Below are 16,330 nucleotides of genomic sequence, written 5' to 3'. Positions count from 1 at the left end.
TTGTTGTGGAAAGAAAAAATTTGTAGCTTTCGTTTTTTAAGAAAAAATGGTATGTAGTGCTAACTTGACACCATACACCTAGTCGATAGAATTGAGATATTGAAAATGTTATAACGGCATTAATTGTAGCTTTTAACTTTAAAATTTGTTGTGGAAAGAAAAAATTTGTAGCTCTCGTTTTTTAAGAAAAAATGGTATGTAGTGCTAACTTGACACCATACACCTAGTCGATAGAATTGAGATATCGAATATGTTACTATGCCATTAATCGTAGCTTTTAACTTTAAAATTTGTTGTGGAAAAAAAAAAGTTGTAGCTGTCGTTTTTCTGGAAAAAATTGAGTTGACCCTTTTTCGAACAAAATTTAGTATGTAGTGCTAACTTGACACTATGCACCATTGATGACAGAATTGAGATATTGAAAAGGTTACAACGGCATTAATTGTAGCTTTTTTGTTGTAAATTTGTTGTGGAAAGAAAAAATTTGTAGCTCTCGTTTTTTAATAAAAAATGGTATGTAGTGCTAACTTGACACCATACACCTAGTCGATAGAATTGAGATATTGAAAATGTTATAAGGGCATTAATTGTAGCTTTTAACTTTAAAGTTCAAGTTAGCACTACATACCATTTTTTCTTAAAAAACGAAAGCTACAAATTTTTTCTTTCCACAACAAATTTTAAAGTTAAAAGCTACAATTAATGCCGTTATAACATTTTCAATATCTCAATCCTATCGACTAAGTGCATGGTGTCAAGTTAGCACTACATACCATTTTTTCTTAAAAAACGAGAGCTACAAATTTTTTCTTTCCACAACAAATTTTAAAGTTAAAAGCTACAATTAATGCCGTTATAACATTTTCAATATCTCAATTCTATCGACTAGGTGTATGGTGTCAAGTTAGCACTACATACCATTTTTTTTTAAAAAACGAAAGCTACAAATTTTTTCTTTCCACAACAAATTTTAAAGTTAAAAGCTACAATTAATGGCATAGTAACATATTGGATATCTCAATTCTATCGACTAGGTGTATGGTGTCAAGTTAGCACTACATACTAAATTTTGTTCGAAAAAGGGGCAACTCAATTTTTTCCAGAAAACCGAAAGCTACACATTTTTTCTTTCCACATCAAATTTTAAAGTTAAAAGCTACAATTAATGGCATAGTAACATATCGGATATCTCAATTCTATCGACTAGGTGTATGGTGTCAAATTAGCACTACATACTAAATTTTGTTCGAAAAAGGGGCAACTCAATTTTTTCCAGAAAAACGAGAGCTACAAATTTTTTCTTTCCACAACAAATTTTAAAGTTAAAAGCTACAATTAATGCCGTTATAACATTTTCAATATCTCAATTCTATCGACTAGGTGTATGGTGTCAAGTTAGCACCACATACCATTTTTTCTTAAAAAACGAGAGCTACAAATTTTTTCTTTCCACAACAAATTTTAAAGTTAAAAGCTACAATTAATGCCGTTATAACATTTTCAATATCTCAATTCTATCGACTAGGTGTATGGTGTTAAGTTAGCACTACATACCATTTTTTCTTAAAAAACGAAAGCTACAAATTTTTTCTTTCCACAACAAATTTTAAAGTTAAAAGCTACAATGAATGCCGTTATAACAATTTCAATATCTCAATTCTATCGACTAGGTGTATGGTGTCAAGTTAGCACTACATATGAGGTTCGATGAGGTTAGCGTACATATGAGCGCTGCCCCGACACGATGTCAAAATCGTGCTGGGCGATTTTAATGCCAAGGTGGGCAAGGGAGGGATCTTTGGCGCCACTGTCGGAAAATTCAGCCTCCACGACGAAACGTCCGATAACGGACTGAGGCTGATCGACTTCGCCGGGGCCCGAAATATGGTAATATGTAGTACTAGGTTCCAGCATAAGAACATCCACCAAGCTACATGGCTGTCTCCAGATCGAAAAACGAGAAACCAAATCGATCATGTTGTGATAGACGGAAGGCATGCTTCAAGCGTTTTGGACGTACGTACACTCCGAGGGCCAAACATCGACTCGGACCACTATCTTGTTGTAGCCAAGATACGCACCCGCCTCTGTGCAGCAAAAAATGTGCGCCCAACAATGCAAGGAAAGCTTAACGTCGAAAAGCTGCAATCACAACAGACGGCCAATTTATTCGCCACTCGACTCACACACCTGCTCTCTGAGAGCACTCTTCAACAATCCGACGTACGCGAGCAGTGGAACCACATTTCCCGATCATTAAGTACCGCCGCCGAAGAAGTAGTTGGATTTCAGCGAGCCCGAAAGAACAACTGGTACGATGAGGAATGTCAAGAAGCCGCAGAGAAAAAAGATGCCGCCTACAGGGCCACGCTGCGATCGGGCGCAACGCGAGCCATGTGGGACCGTTATAGGGAACTGAAGAACGAAGCGAGACGTATTTGCCGCAATAAGAAGAGAGAGGCCGAAATACGTGAGTGCGAAGAGCTTGAGATGCTGGCCGACAGGAAGAACGCCCGAAAATTCTACCAGAGGGTTAGGCGACTTACGGAAGGTTTCAAGACCGGGGCGAACTCCTGTAAGAACAACAATGGCGACCTAGTGACCGATGTCCAGAATATACTTAAATTGTGGAGGGAACACTTTTATAACCTACTGAATGGTAGCAGCGCTGAAAGTAGTGAGGAAGACGAACCCGAGTCCCCAGTCGATGATGATGGAGTAGCTGTCCCACCGCCTGACTATGACGAGGTACGAATAGCGATTACGCGGCTGAAAAACAACAAAGCTGCTGGAGCTGACGGCCTGCCAGCCGAGCTATTCAAGTACGGCGGCGAGGAGCTGATGAGGTGCATGCATCAGCTCGTATGCAGAATATGGTCAGATGAACGCATGCCCGACGACTGGAATTTAAGTGTGCTCTGCCCAATCCACAAGAAAGGCGACCCCGCCATACGCACCAACTACCGCGGAACTAGCCTTCTAAGCATAGGTTACAAGGTCTTGTCGAGCGTATTGTGCGAAAGACTGAAGCCCACCGTCAACGAGCTGATTGGACCTTATCAGTGTGGCTTTAGGCCTGGAAAAACCACCATAGATCAGGTATTCACAATACGCCAAATCTTGGAAAAGACCCGCGAGAATAGGATCGACACACACCATCTATTTGTCGATTTCAAAGCCGCTTTCGACAGCACGAAGAGAAGTTGCCTTTATGCCGCGATGTCTGAATTTGGTATCCCCGCGAAACTAATACGGCTGTGTAAAATGACGTTGAGCAATACCACCAGCTCCGTCAGAATAGGGAAGGACCTCTCCGAGCCGTTTGATACCAAACGAGGTTTCAGACAAGGGGACTCCCTTTCGTGTGATTTCTTTAATCTTATGTTGGAGAAGATAATTAGAGCCGCAGAACTGAACCGCTCAGGCACAATACTTTATAAGAGCGTACAATTGCTGGCGTATGCCGACGACATCGATATCATCGGTAAAAACAATGGCTACGTCTGTTCTGCCTTCTCGGGATTAGATAGAGGAGCAAAGCGAATGGGTCTGGTGGTGAACGAGGACAAAAAGAAGTATCTCCTTTCAGCACACAAACAGTCAGAGCATACGCGTCTTGGCACCCACGTCACTGTTGACAGTTACAAGTTTGAAAAAGTAGACGACTTCGTTTATTTGGGAACCTGCATTAACACCAATAATAATGTCAGCCTTGAAATCCAACGGAGAATCACTCTTGCCAACAAGTGCTACTTTGGGCTGAGTAGGCAATTGAGAAGTAAAGTCCTCTCTCGTCGTACAAAGATCACACTCTATAAGTCACTCATCATGCCTGTGCTGGTGTATGGCGCGGAAGCATGGACAATGAAAGCATCTGATGAGGCGGCTCTTGGAGTTTTCGAGAGAAAGATTCTGCGAAAGATTTACGGACCTTTACGCGTTGGTGATGGCGAATATCGCAGACGATTTAACGATGAGCTGTATGAGCTTTACAACGATATAGACATAGTGCAGCGAATTAAAATTCAGCGGCTCCGCTGGCTTGGCCATGTCGTTCGGATGGACAGAAACGCTCCTGCTCTGAAAATATTCAACGCGGGCCGCGATGCAGGTAACAGAGGAAGAGGAAGGCCTCCTCTGCGTTGGAAAGACCAGGTGGAGAAGGACTTGGCTTCACTTGGCATTTTCAATTGGCGTCAGTTAGCACAGAAGAGAAATGACTGGCGTGCTGTTTTGGACTCGGCCAAAATCGCTTAGGCGGTTACAGCGCCAAATAAGAAGAAGAAGAACGGATCGTTCTCAAAATTTCGCCTTGATATAACCACAAACTTAATTTTTTTTATTTCTGTGTGGAAGGTTTTTCGCTAAAAAAAATTTAAACTTTTCGTTATTGCTACCAAAAAATTAAGAAATCTGAGACGTCACGTTTTACAATTTCATACAGTTCTCTTTACAATGTATTTCATTAAACTACTAAACGGCTGCATCGACTTGATTCATATTTGGCAACACCTTGAAAATAAATATTCTGACCTAAAATTTACTCGGTATGTAGCTCGGGATACCCTAAAATTCTTATACAGACTAAAACGTAAAAAACCAATATATCTCTAAAACCAATTACGCTAGGGAACTGAAACTTGGCACTGACGCATATATTGCAAATGCATTGGGAAAAGGGGCGTGGCTCCTTCCTTCCATACAAACTGAACTTCGCATATAGCTTATCTCTGGAACTGCTTACGCTATCGTCCTGAAATTCTACACAGCTACATACATATGTTATCAATACCGTAGTTATGGCGAAAAGTGGTAATTATTGGAAAGGCTGGATCGATATACATTTACGTAAACGCGCAAGTATCATTCGATTGGGAACTATTTTCTCCTAGATTTCTAATCCCATTGAACTATTGTAACTTCGTCTTTAATTTTCAGTACGGTAAAATTTATGTGAAAACTTCGAAGAATTTTTTTAAATTTTTCACAAAGAATGGAGCTTTGCTTTTACGAGTTTCGCTATAAACTGTCCTATCTACATACCTATTTGCATAAAATGATAGCCGTTTTCGTTGTTCGGAATAAACTCAAAAAACACTGAATAGATGTTGTCGGAGGTTATCTTACATACATATATGGTCCAATTACATGCTACTAGAAAACTCGCTAGGTGGTGCTGGAGTAGAGTTATTTATAAAAATCGTATTTATTAACCGATTTCGTTCAAATTTTAAATGTGAGCTATGTACCTGTATGATGGAAAATTCTTTTGATAAAAATTTACCCGATTAGTGCTGCTGGAGTTAAGGTTGAAATTCATAACACGTATTCATTTTATGGTAAGCAATGGTTTTGCAGAAAATGAACCCAATGGATGGCGCTGCAGCCGAACTGTATAGAAACCCCGTGTGGTTGGTCTGCTTTGGTCCCATGTTTAAGTTATACGAATTTAGTTTTCAGATGTCTAAATGAAGGATGGGGTTACGTTTTTCTGACGCCCCCATGCACGATCATGCGGTCTTGCATCTACCCAGAAATCAGTTCATAAATTTTACCACGAATGGTTAAAGTGGTAAATTAACAAGGAAAGATCACCGTAGGTATATCAATTGCTGCATTTGAAAGATACTTAAGAGATCGCTCGACTCATTTAGCAATGTACCGGTTAACTTTTCATCCTGTGGGACAGGGAGGATTCTTGGCCCTCCTATAACAGAAAACGCACTTCTGTGCTCTTGAGTTTCCCTATAAGAACTTTTATTGGCATACGCATCGCACCAAAGTTGTAGTTGCAAGATCATACAAAAAGATTACGCATGCTTGGCAGAGATGTCACAGGTGGAAATAAGACCATCAGTAAAGCTCATGACACCAAAAGGGATTGGTATTCCATATGGTATCACAGCGTTGCTATTATTGGCCTATGTGTGAGGAGGATACTGCGCCTTAGTGGTTTCAACTTAAATAAAAAAATTTGACTTTACAGACTAATTTTGTTTTTAAACGCTCTTTTGCATTGGCTAACGCAAAAGCTCTTATTAGGCGCCGCGAAGTAAGCGGGCATTGGCTAGTGTTAAATATAAATATGGAAACATAGCTTACTTTTTATTAAACTTTGAATTACTAATATTATACATATATTTTTTTAAATTACGTAAGACAATTTTTGTACATAAAAGTCTGCAGCAGTTTGTTTGAATTGATTTAGAACGGGAACATATCTTTTTGTCAAAAGCCTACGAAACGCTTTCAAATAAAACATTTGCCTATTTGAAACTTTAAGGCGCTTAAAGCAAGTGAAGCAAAGCTGCCATTTGGCCACCCTTCAAACGTTTTAGTATATTCCAAATAACTTTTGACAGTTTTCAAAGCTAAGCAAGCAAAGCAAGCCTGCATTGGGCCAGCGCCTTAACACCCAAAGATTCATTAAAAATTGATAGTGTCACAGTGCACATCAGCTGTTTTGTGTTTACATGTTGCCTACATGTACTTGGTGCTTTTAAGGAATATTAAATGGTCTGTTGATTTATTTTCAATCTTTATATACTTAAAATCAAATTTGAGAAACCAGAACTCAATGTCCAAGAGTTTGCATTTAAGTGACAAAAACAAAAACAACGAGAATCAGCTGTTTCTCAAATTTTAGGCACGAAATGTGGTTTTTTGCGTTCCCGTACTTCTGGATTATGTTCCATTTTTGAGAGCAAACTTTTCGCTTATTCTCTAATTACCGGCTCCGGTCCGGATTGGGAAAGAACCTACTACGTTTATGCGACGGAATTCACGAATGCTTCATTTCATCAATTCAAAAGTGGTCCCGTTTATGCATAGTTCGCGAATTCATGAAATAAAGAGCTTTGAAAAAGTGGCAACCCACTAGCGAAAAACTAAACAGTTGGGTTGTGGCTTTTCTGGCCTCCTTTTGAACTTGAAAAACCTCTTGGTACCAAGAAATTAACCATTATATATTTAAATTGGTTTTAACATATTTTCATTTTAATCTACATGAATTTATTTTATATTTGAACAATTCCACGTAACGTTTCCTGTTTATGATACTCATGTTTTTTATGGCGTGCTTACATCGGGCAATGCTGCCAAGACAATAAAGAAATACGTATTAGTAGTGATAGACAGTGTTGCCAGGACTTCAAAAATAAAAAAGCTACATCCCTGCAAAAATCGCGACTACTCCATGCTTGCGTGTAAAGAGTACTCCCTAAGGACCAAAGAGTACTCCAAAATTAACCACAATTCATATAAAAAATATGGTCCAATTAACATTGCGATGTCCTAGGGCAGGACCATATACTCCATCCCTGCATTACATCAGAGTAGCACAAAACTACTCCAACATATTAACAATGGCATTGTTGTTATATTTTTTCGTTTGTACACGCTTTTGTTCTTCACTTCTCAAATGCTTTTTCGAAATTAATAAAAACCAAGACAAAAATTAAAAATTACATGTTGCCTCTGACGGTATTCGAACCCGAACATGCTGGGAGCTAAGAACTAACAGCGAGCATCTCTACACGTTCAGCTACAGCCAGACATGCAAATGTGCTTTCAAATGCTCAACTTCAATCACGTGATTAAGTGATCGGATAACAAACAATAAGCTAGCGCAGAGACACCAGTTGGTCCGCTACAGCATGACAGAGGAACACTTTTGTAAGTACTCCAATTTACCACAAATAGACTACATGGTCCAACGATTTTTGCAGGGATAGGCCAAATAAAAAAGCTAATAAAAGCTAAATGGCCCAAAATAAAAGGTTAAAAAAGGCCAGCCTTTTCAACATTTCATGTACTACGTTTATACGCACGTATTATTTGCAAATAACAATTTGCAAAATGGTAAACTTTCCCGTATAAACGCCGACTTAATTTTTTATATGCAAATAACTAAATCACGCAAATAAGTATTGATTAGTGGTACTATTTGCAAATAAGCGCAAGACGCCGCCATTCTTAGGTTTATTTTCTTTTTCGATGGTCATCTTATTGTCTTTTTATAATCAAGACGTTGTCATTTTTAACTTTATTTTCTTTTTCGATCAGGCGATATTAAAAAAAAGTTTTCACCGTCGAATTAACAATGAGTTAGGTATTTGCAAATTATTTTTATTTGCAAATAGCTTACGTATAAACGTAGTAACTAACTCTTATGTACAAAGAGGTGGTACAAATGCACCACCGAGCAACAAAAATGTAAATATCTCGACAATCAAAGTACTTACGATCATGAAATTTCTTGAGTTGTTTAATAAAACCATTTTAATAATGAAGGGGACACTTTTTTTAGGGTCCGAAAACCCATAGTCCTTAAAGACAAAGTAGTGGTATATTTGTACCACCAAACATCTTCATACATTACAATACGATTACAATCGTGAATGTTTCAATTAGAGCGCGGAAAGTGAAGAGCAAACCGTATATATTACACGCAAATGAAGCAGACTAAACGGCGAAGTCGATTTCTATTTGGCAAACTGTTTCACTCGACAGGGGTGCTTCAAAGCATATTTTTGAGGCAACTTTTGCGTTCAACTCACGCAGGGTTGGACGAAAAAAAATTTAGTTGCTAAAAATATCAAAATATAAAAAAATATCAAAATATTCGCCATAAAAAGGCGTTTGCATTGTTCAACTTTGCATTCTACTTTTAGTTGAATGGCCTTTCAACTAATCGCTTTTAACAAAGTTGGTCGCCGCCAACATTCAGCCATTCAACTTTTTTTTCGTGCAACCCTGCGGGAGTTGAACGCAAAATCGCCACATGCGAACACCTTTTAAATTTCGACGGACGGAGCAATGACGCTGGGTGATATTCGCAAGTAAAACTGAACCGGAACAATAATTTAGTGCTACTGCAAATATTGTGGAAGATTGTCCTTAAAAAATGCTAGTTTTAAAGTAAGAAAAGGCTAGAAAAGAGATACGAAGCTAAATCCTAAATTTCGAAGCTAAACGACAAAGAAAAAGTTAGATCTACCGCCCTATTCCCACAACACTGATAAAATTCATCATATGACTATTGTCACAATTACTGCGCCTAAAACACAATATAAACATTGTTTCGCCGTTGTCACTTACTCAGTAGGTCATAACAATAAAACTGACAATTGTCATAACACAGCTTAAAATAAATTTGCGGCATAGTATTAGGCGCAGTAGTAAAGGCAATAGTCAGCCGCTGAGTTTTGTCAGTGGTGTGGGAATAGGGCGGCTAGCCTCAAAAAGGCAAAACTGGTACCACTGGTGATAGAACGATACGAGTATCGAGTACAGAACATCGATACTTTTCATGAGTACTCAGTAGTATCGAGAACTCGATACTTTTCGACAAGTACTGAATTTCAACTTTTTAATTACATTGAAAAATTAAAAAAAAATTACCCAACAGATATTGGGGTCGAAAATTATCTTCGATAATCAATATGAATGTCGCGTCAATGAACATAACGCTCATTTACCTAAAAACTGTCCTAACTCATACAACGCAAATAGCCCGGTCAAGTTAGACATTCAAGGTTACAATTATCCGCATAAAGCTGAAAATTGGTACGAGTGTTATGAACACCATTATGAATGAAAAGTCAAAAATCCACATCGATCCCACGTCTGCAAAAAAATTTATTCAAGGTCAAAGGTCACATAAATTGATTTTTTTTCATTTTTCTGCAAACCGGTAAGGTTTATCCCAAAAATAGATGAGACTAAAGTGTAGATCATGCAATTGTCTATAAAAACCGTAATAACATTTTTCTTCCTAAGAATTACCATTTATGAGATATGGCGATTCAAAAATTGTATTCTCCATAATATGCACAATTTACACTGTACTTGTGGTGTAATGTATTTGGCGCGTTATTTTTTAACGTGGTTTCCCCAGTAGGCCTTCTACACGACTTATTGTAGTCCTGTTTAACTAAACAATATTGCATGAAATAAAAAAAGTACCATTGGAAGTGATGGATTAAAAAACAATTAGAGAAAACTATTCATCTAATTAATAATTACACAAGTATACAAGAAATCCCTCCTCTGGCACACCATCACTCCTCATGTAAAATTTTCCGCTGAATCTGAATATGTAGTCAAAATACAATAAACTGCAATAGTTTTTGAGATATAGGCAAATTTTAAAGATGTGAAACTCTGAAGTGCACTCAATTCCATATTTTTTATTATTTAGCTGGCGGATCTCAAATTTCCTTCTATAGTATTTGTTGAAGACATGGGCAGCAATTTCATCGCTTTCCAAAAAAAAAAACATATTCATACTACTATTATTACTACTATTACTACATAACGTAAATCTACTTGAATTCAACCATTATTGTAACCCTTATTATATTTATGTATACATATATTTATTTTCACACATACGGTAACATCTTCATGCGCTGTATCTTCGAATTCGGTTTGTAGTATTCAAATGAAAGGCATTGTAAGCGATGGTACGGTGACCCGTTTTCGCAGATCAAGCAATGAGTCGCTGTATAACCGCCGCCGCAACCACATCACGTTATTTTGTATACCGCCACTCTGGCAAGTTAATTATTGTGGCGAATATTGCGGCAACACAAAGCGAACAACGAGAAATAGGCAGAATGTTCGAGGAATGACGTAGAATGTTCCACAAAGAGAAACGTCAAGTTGGATGAACACTGCGAACAGCGAGAGAAAGAGAATGAGCGATAAACTTCAGAATGTTCTAGAGTTGCCATAAGTGCCAGCGCAGGTTTATAAGGGCGCCGCCACAGCGAGGTGAGTTAGTTACAAGTCAGCACGCTACAAGTAAAGTGAGCAGAAAAGCGAGTTGCGAATAAGCAAGTTATAAGTTTAATTGTGTGTAACAAGTTCAGTAAAGCGTTGTAATTGCTTTAACAAGTATTGTAGTGTTTTTACTGTATTAGCAAGTATTGTAAAATTGTTTGTTGTACAATAAAGTTAATTGTACTACCATTTGGTCATCGTTAGCCTTTATTTAAGAATCCAGCGATACGAACCGGAAGATTTTGGAAATCCGGAAGAGGGTTCAAGGATAATCGTAACCTCCCGAACAAAAGTGGAGTTACTATCACGGCTGCGAGAGGCTATGGAAGCAGAAGGCATCGACGTGGACAAATACGACTTCCAGGGTAAACTTGACGATGCATCCGCAAAGGATGAACAGAAGGATGAGGCCCCTTGTTCGTCGAAGGATATGCAGCAGACATCCGGGAAGGTTGAAGAACAGCAAAAGGCTCCGTCGTCATCACCAGCTATGGACATGAACACGTTATTGGCTGCCATGTCACAGATGTCATCACAGATTTCATCCCAGCTGGAAGCACAGAAAACGTACATGTCATCGCAGCTAGATGAAAAGATTACTCAGCTACAAGAGAATTTATTTAAAGATAACGCGGAACTCAGAGAGAGACAGGATAAAATCGAGGAACGACAAGATAAAATCGAAGAGCTAATTCAGGAGAAAGTCGAAGCAAAGGTAGAAGAGTTGGAAGGTCGCCTCCGAGATTTGCAGATGAAGCGTCCAGCTACTTCGACAAGTGTTCCCAAGGTAAAGACTCCATCCTTTGACGGCACGATTCCTTTCCAAGTCTTTAAGCTCCAGTTCGAGAAGACAGCTACAGCAAATCGTTGGAGCATGGAGGATAAATCCGCTGCTCTGTTCGTGGCATTAAACGGACCTGCAGCGGAAATCTTGCAGACAATTCCTGACTGTGAAGGGAACAATTACGATGCATTAATGGGTGCAGTGGAAAGACGTTATGGTAGCGAGCACAGGAGACAGATTTACCAGATGGAGCTGGAGAATCGCTGCCAGAAATCCAACGAGACTACAGGAATTCGCCTCCGAGGTTGAAAGGTTGGCTCATTTAGCAATTGGAGATGCATCTGGTGAGCACCTCGAAAGAGTAAAAATCCAGAGGTTCATCAACGGAATGCGGGACGTGTATACCAAGCGCGAGACGTATGCAAATCCAAAGCCAACATTTGCTGAAACGGTCTCGTATGCTCAGACACGTGAAACGGCGGCGCTCCTAAGTAGACCATCCTACAAAGCCCATCGAGTAAAAGTGGAGACACCTGACGTGATGAACGAGATCCTGAAAACACTCAAGTCGATGGCAGAGAAGAATACTCCTGGTGCAACCGAGAGAAAGGATGGTGCTAGGAAATGCTTTAGATGCGGAAAACCAGGCCACTTCGCACGCGAATGTTAGACGGGTTCCAACAGGTCAAACTGTTCGGCAGTATGTAAACGCAGGACTGAGGATGACGAGCCCGACTCTGATCAGTCGTTAAACTAAAACGAGCCAGCAGCAAGGGGCGCACGCTGGCTCCCGCAATTGAATGCCCCATAATCTCCGTCTCGAGAATTGGCAGAAAAGCGAGCAACGTTACTGTTGGTGGATATGTGGACGGACATGAGCGAGTACTAACTGTGGATACGGGCGCATCACATTCCATCATTCGATCTGATTTGGTCACTAAAGAGGTAAGGCCATTACCTGGAGCAAGGTTGAGGACAGCAACTGGTGAGGACACCCAAGTTGTAGGAGAGGTAACATGCAAAGTCGCAATAGGGAATGTGACGGTGTTACACAAGTTCATAGTCGCGGCGATTATGGATGAAGTCATCATTGGATTAGACTTTTTATTTGGTCAAGGTATGAAGATCGACATGAGAACAGGATCATAAAGTACGACAATATGGAAGTGCCCCTTAGGTTTGGGTATGATGGTCCGTACAGCAGCAAGCGAGTGATCCTAGAGGAAAACGAGCAGATTCCACCGAAGTCAGAAGCAGTTGTGTGGGCAAAGATTGATGGAGATTGTGGGACAAACAAATTGTGGGTTGTTGAAGCAACACAAAATTCTACACCGGACGTACTTATTGGTAAAACCCTGGCTAAGACGCAAAAGGATGGACACATCCCAGTTCGAGTGCTCAATGAGTTCAAATCACCAGTCAAACTCCGAAGAGGAACTGTACTGGGGCAATGTCGAGAGGTAGAGGCAATCTTCGACTGCGAAAAATTACCTGAAAGCGAGTCCATTGGCGAGAATGACATTGCGGAAGACATTAATGCATGGACGGAAGGGTTGGAAGAAAAATACCAGCACAAGGCTAAGGAACTTCTTCGAAGATACTCCAACATATTCGACAAGGATGGCGACAAACCAGGCAGGACTAACGTCGTGAAACATTGATACTGGCGATGCAAGGCCAATCCGTCAAGCTCCTCGGAGTGTTCCACTTGCCAAACGTGAAACTGTTAGCCAAATAATAAAAGAAATGAGCGAGAGTGGTGTGATTGAACCATCAGCGAGTCCATGGAGTTCGCCGGTAGTACTTGTGAAGAAGAAGGATGGTCAAATGCGGTTCTGCGTAGACTACCGGAAACTAAACGATGTGACGAAAAAGGACAGCTATCCTCTTCCCAGGATCGATGACACTCTGGACTCGTTGACTGGAACAAAGTGGTTCTCAACACTCGACCTTAAGAGCGGCTATTGGCAAGTGGAGGTAAGTGACGAGGATAAGGAGAAGACAGCTTTCAGCGTTGGAGACGGTCTGTGGCAATTCACGGTGATGCCCTTTGGATTATGCAACGCTCCTGCCACTTTTGAACGCCTTATGGACCATGTGCTCAAAGGACTGCATTGGAAAACATTTTTGGTGTATCTAGACGACATTATCGTATTGGATAAAAGCTTTGAGGAACACCTGAACAATTTGGAAGAAGTTTTCCAGAGGATAGCTGGCGCTGGTCTGAAGCTAAGTCCTAAAAACTGCTCACTGTTCAGGAAGGAGGTAAACTACTTAGGGCACGAGGTGACAACGGAGGGCGTCTGTACTGCGAAGGAAAAGATAGAAGCAGTAAAGGATTGGCCAAGACCTAGGAACCTGCACGAACTACGGAGTTTTCTTGGGCTATGCACCTACTACCGCCGATTTGTTCCGAATTTCGCCAGCGTTGCTAATAGCCTCCACGAGCTCACTAGGAAAAGTAGAACCTTCGAGTGGAACAAGGAGCAGGAGGAGGCTTTCCAGACCCTGAAGGAACGACTATGTACTGCACCTATGCTAGCGTATCCCGTTCCAGGTGCAACGTTTATTTTGGATACGGATGCTAGTGGTTATGCCATAGGAGGCGTACTGTCGCAGGTAATTGATGGTCAGGAGAAGGTGGTTGTCTACTATAGCCGGTCGATTGGAAAACCAGAAAGGAACTACTGCGTAACTCGGAGGGAACTACTAGCGTTGGTGGAGTGCGTCAAACATTTCCACAAGTACCTCTAAGGGCAACGTTTCCGAGTTCGAACGGACCATGCAGCGCTGAAGTGGCTACTACAGTTTAAAAATCCAGAAGGACAGCTAGCTCGGTGGATTGAGAGACTGTTAAGTTATGACTTCGCTATTGAGCACCGCAAGGGAAGTGTCCACGGTAATGCTGATGCCATGTCCCGCCGACCATGTAGCCTGGAATGTAAACACTGCTCAAAAGCTGAGGGAAAAGAGGACATTATAGACGTCCGTCTAACGATTATAACACCAGCGGAAGAGTGGAAGGAAGAACAGCTACGAAAGTGTCAGCAGGAAGATCCAGATCTGGAGCTTTTGATGCATGGACTGGAGGTGGACAGAAGGCCAACTAAGGAGCAAATGGCAGCGGAAAGCCCCATCGCAAAGGCGTACTGGGCACAATGGAACAGCTCAAAATTAATATCTGGCTGTTTGCACAGGGTATGGGAAAGCGAAGATGGCCAGTGCTCCCGCAGCTTGATAGTAGTTCCAAGGGTAAGAATTCCGGATGTACTCAAGGAATTCCACAATGGTCCTAGTGGAGGGCACCTGGGAATCACGAAAACCCTGGAAAAGATCAAGCAGAAGTTCTATTGGGTTGGTTGTCGGCAATCGGTCGCAGAGTGGATTGCTAACTGCGCGGAGTGTATTGCAGCTAAAGGACCGAAATCCAGAAGTCATGGCCAGATGAAGCAGTATAACTCAGGAGCACCATTCGAGCGGATTGCCATGGATGTAGCCGGTCCATTTCCTTTGAGCGCACAGGGAAACAAATACGTTCTTTTGATTATGGACTACTTTAGCAAATGGCCGGAGGTATACCCGATTCCAAACCAGGAAGCTAAAACAGTAGCGGAGGTATTCACCTACAATTGGGTTGCGAGATACGGTGTACCTATAGAGCTGCACTCTGACCAGGGAAGAAATTTTGAATCGGCGGTATTCCAAGAAATGTGCCAGATACTGGGTATCCAGAAAACTCGAACAACGGCTCTTCATCCCCAATCAGATTGCATGGAAGAGCATTTGCCAAAGGTCGTGGACAAGAATCAGAAAGATTGGGATGTCCGCATACCCCTGTACCTGATGGGATACCTGTCAGCAGTGCATGAAACAACGGGTAAAACTCCTGCAAGGGTAATCTTCGGCAGTGAGCTCCGGTTGCCTAGTGACCTGAAGTTTGGAGTAACTGGCGATGCAAGGAGAATTGGGAAAGAGACGTCCAACATCCTGGAAGACGAGTTGAGAGAAATACATGCTCTTGTGAGACAGCGAACTCAAATTATGAGTGACAAGATGAAGGCCAGGTATGATAAGGCAATGAACTCCGAGGGTTAGTGTTGCTGTACAATCCACAACGGAAGAAAGGTTTGTCCCCAAAACTACAATGCAACTGGGAAGGTCCGTATAAGGTCGTCAAACGGCTGAATGACGTAGTATATCGAATCCAGACCGTTGGGAGACCAAGAAACAAGATGAAGGTGGTCCACTTGGAAAGGCTTGCAGCGTTTGGAACAGCAAGTGTGTCTGATCGGGACGATCAGACTTAGGTGGAGGGCAGTGTGGCGAATATTGCGGCAACACAAAGCGAACAACGAGAAATAGGCAGAATGTTCGAGGAATGACGTAGAATGTTCCACAAAGAGAAACGTCAAGTTGGATGAACACTGCGAACAGCGAGAGAAAGAGAATGAGCGATAAACTTCAGAATGTTCTAGAGTTGCCATAAGTGCCAGCGCAGGCATATAAGGGCGCCGCCACAGCGAGGTGAGTTAGTTACAAGTCAGCAAGCTACAAGTAAAGTGAGCAGACGGTGTAACAAGTTCAGTAAAGCGTTGTAATTGCTTTAACAAGTATTGTAGTGTTTTTACTGTATTAGCAAGTATTGTAAAATTGTTTGTTGTACAATAAAGTTAATTATACTACCATTTGGTCATCGTTAGCCTTTATTTAACAATCCAGCGATACGAACCGGAGGATTTGGGAAATCCGGACGAGGGTTCA

General features: G+C 41.1%; 1 protein-coding gene across 2 annotated transcripts in view; it reads right to left on the bottom strand.

The window, feature by feature from the left end:
- Positions 1-8,415, bottom strand: part of LOC118734120 — a 27,740-nt gene extending 19,325 nt beyond the window's left edge. The window contains exons 1-2 of one of the 2 annotated variants that reach the window (XR_004992337.1): positions 8,244-8,415; positions 6,844-7,094 (exon numbers count right to left, since the gene is read on the bottom strand). Coding sequence is in view for 1 of the 2 variants with exons in the window: in XM_036463832.1 (XP_036319725.1) it covers positions 8,244-8,279 (36 nt within the window). In the remaining variant the exon portion in view is untranslated. Of the gene's footprint in view, positions 1-6,843; positions 7,095-8,243 lie in introns of those variants that run through there. The other variant, XM_036463832.1, reaches the window with a different exon arrangement.
- Between the last annotated feature and the right edge of the window lie 7,915 nt (positions 8,416-16,330).

Source organism: Rhagoletis pomonella, unplaced genomic scaffold, assembly GCF_013731165.1.
Source record: "Rhagoletis pomonella isolate Grant_MI unplaced genomic scaffold, Rhpom_1.0 Rhpom_scaffold_00002, whole genome shotgun sequence".
NCBI classification, from domain to species: Eukaryota; Metazoa; Arthropoda; class Insecta; order Diptera; family Tephritidae; genus Rhagoletis; species Rhagoletis pomonella.
This window is presented reverse-complemented; position numbering and strand designations above follow the sequence as displayed.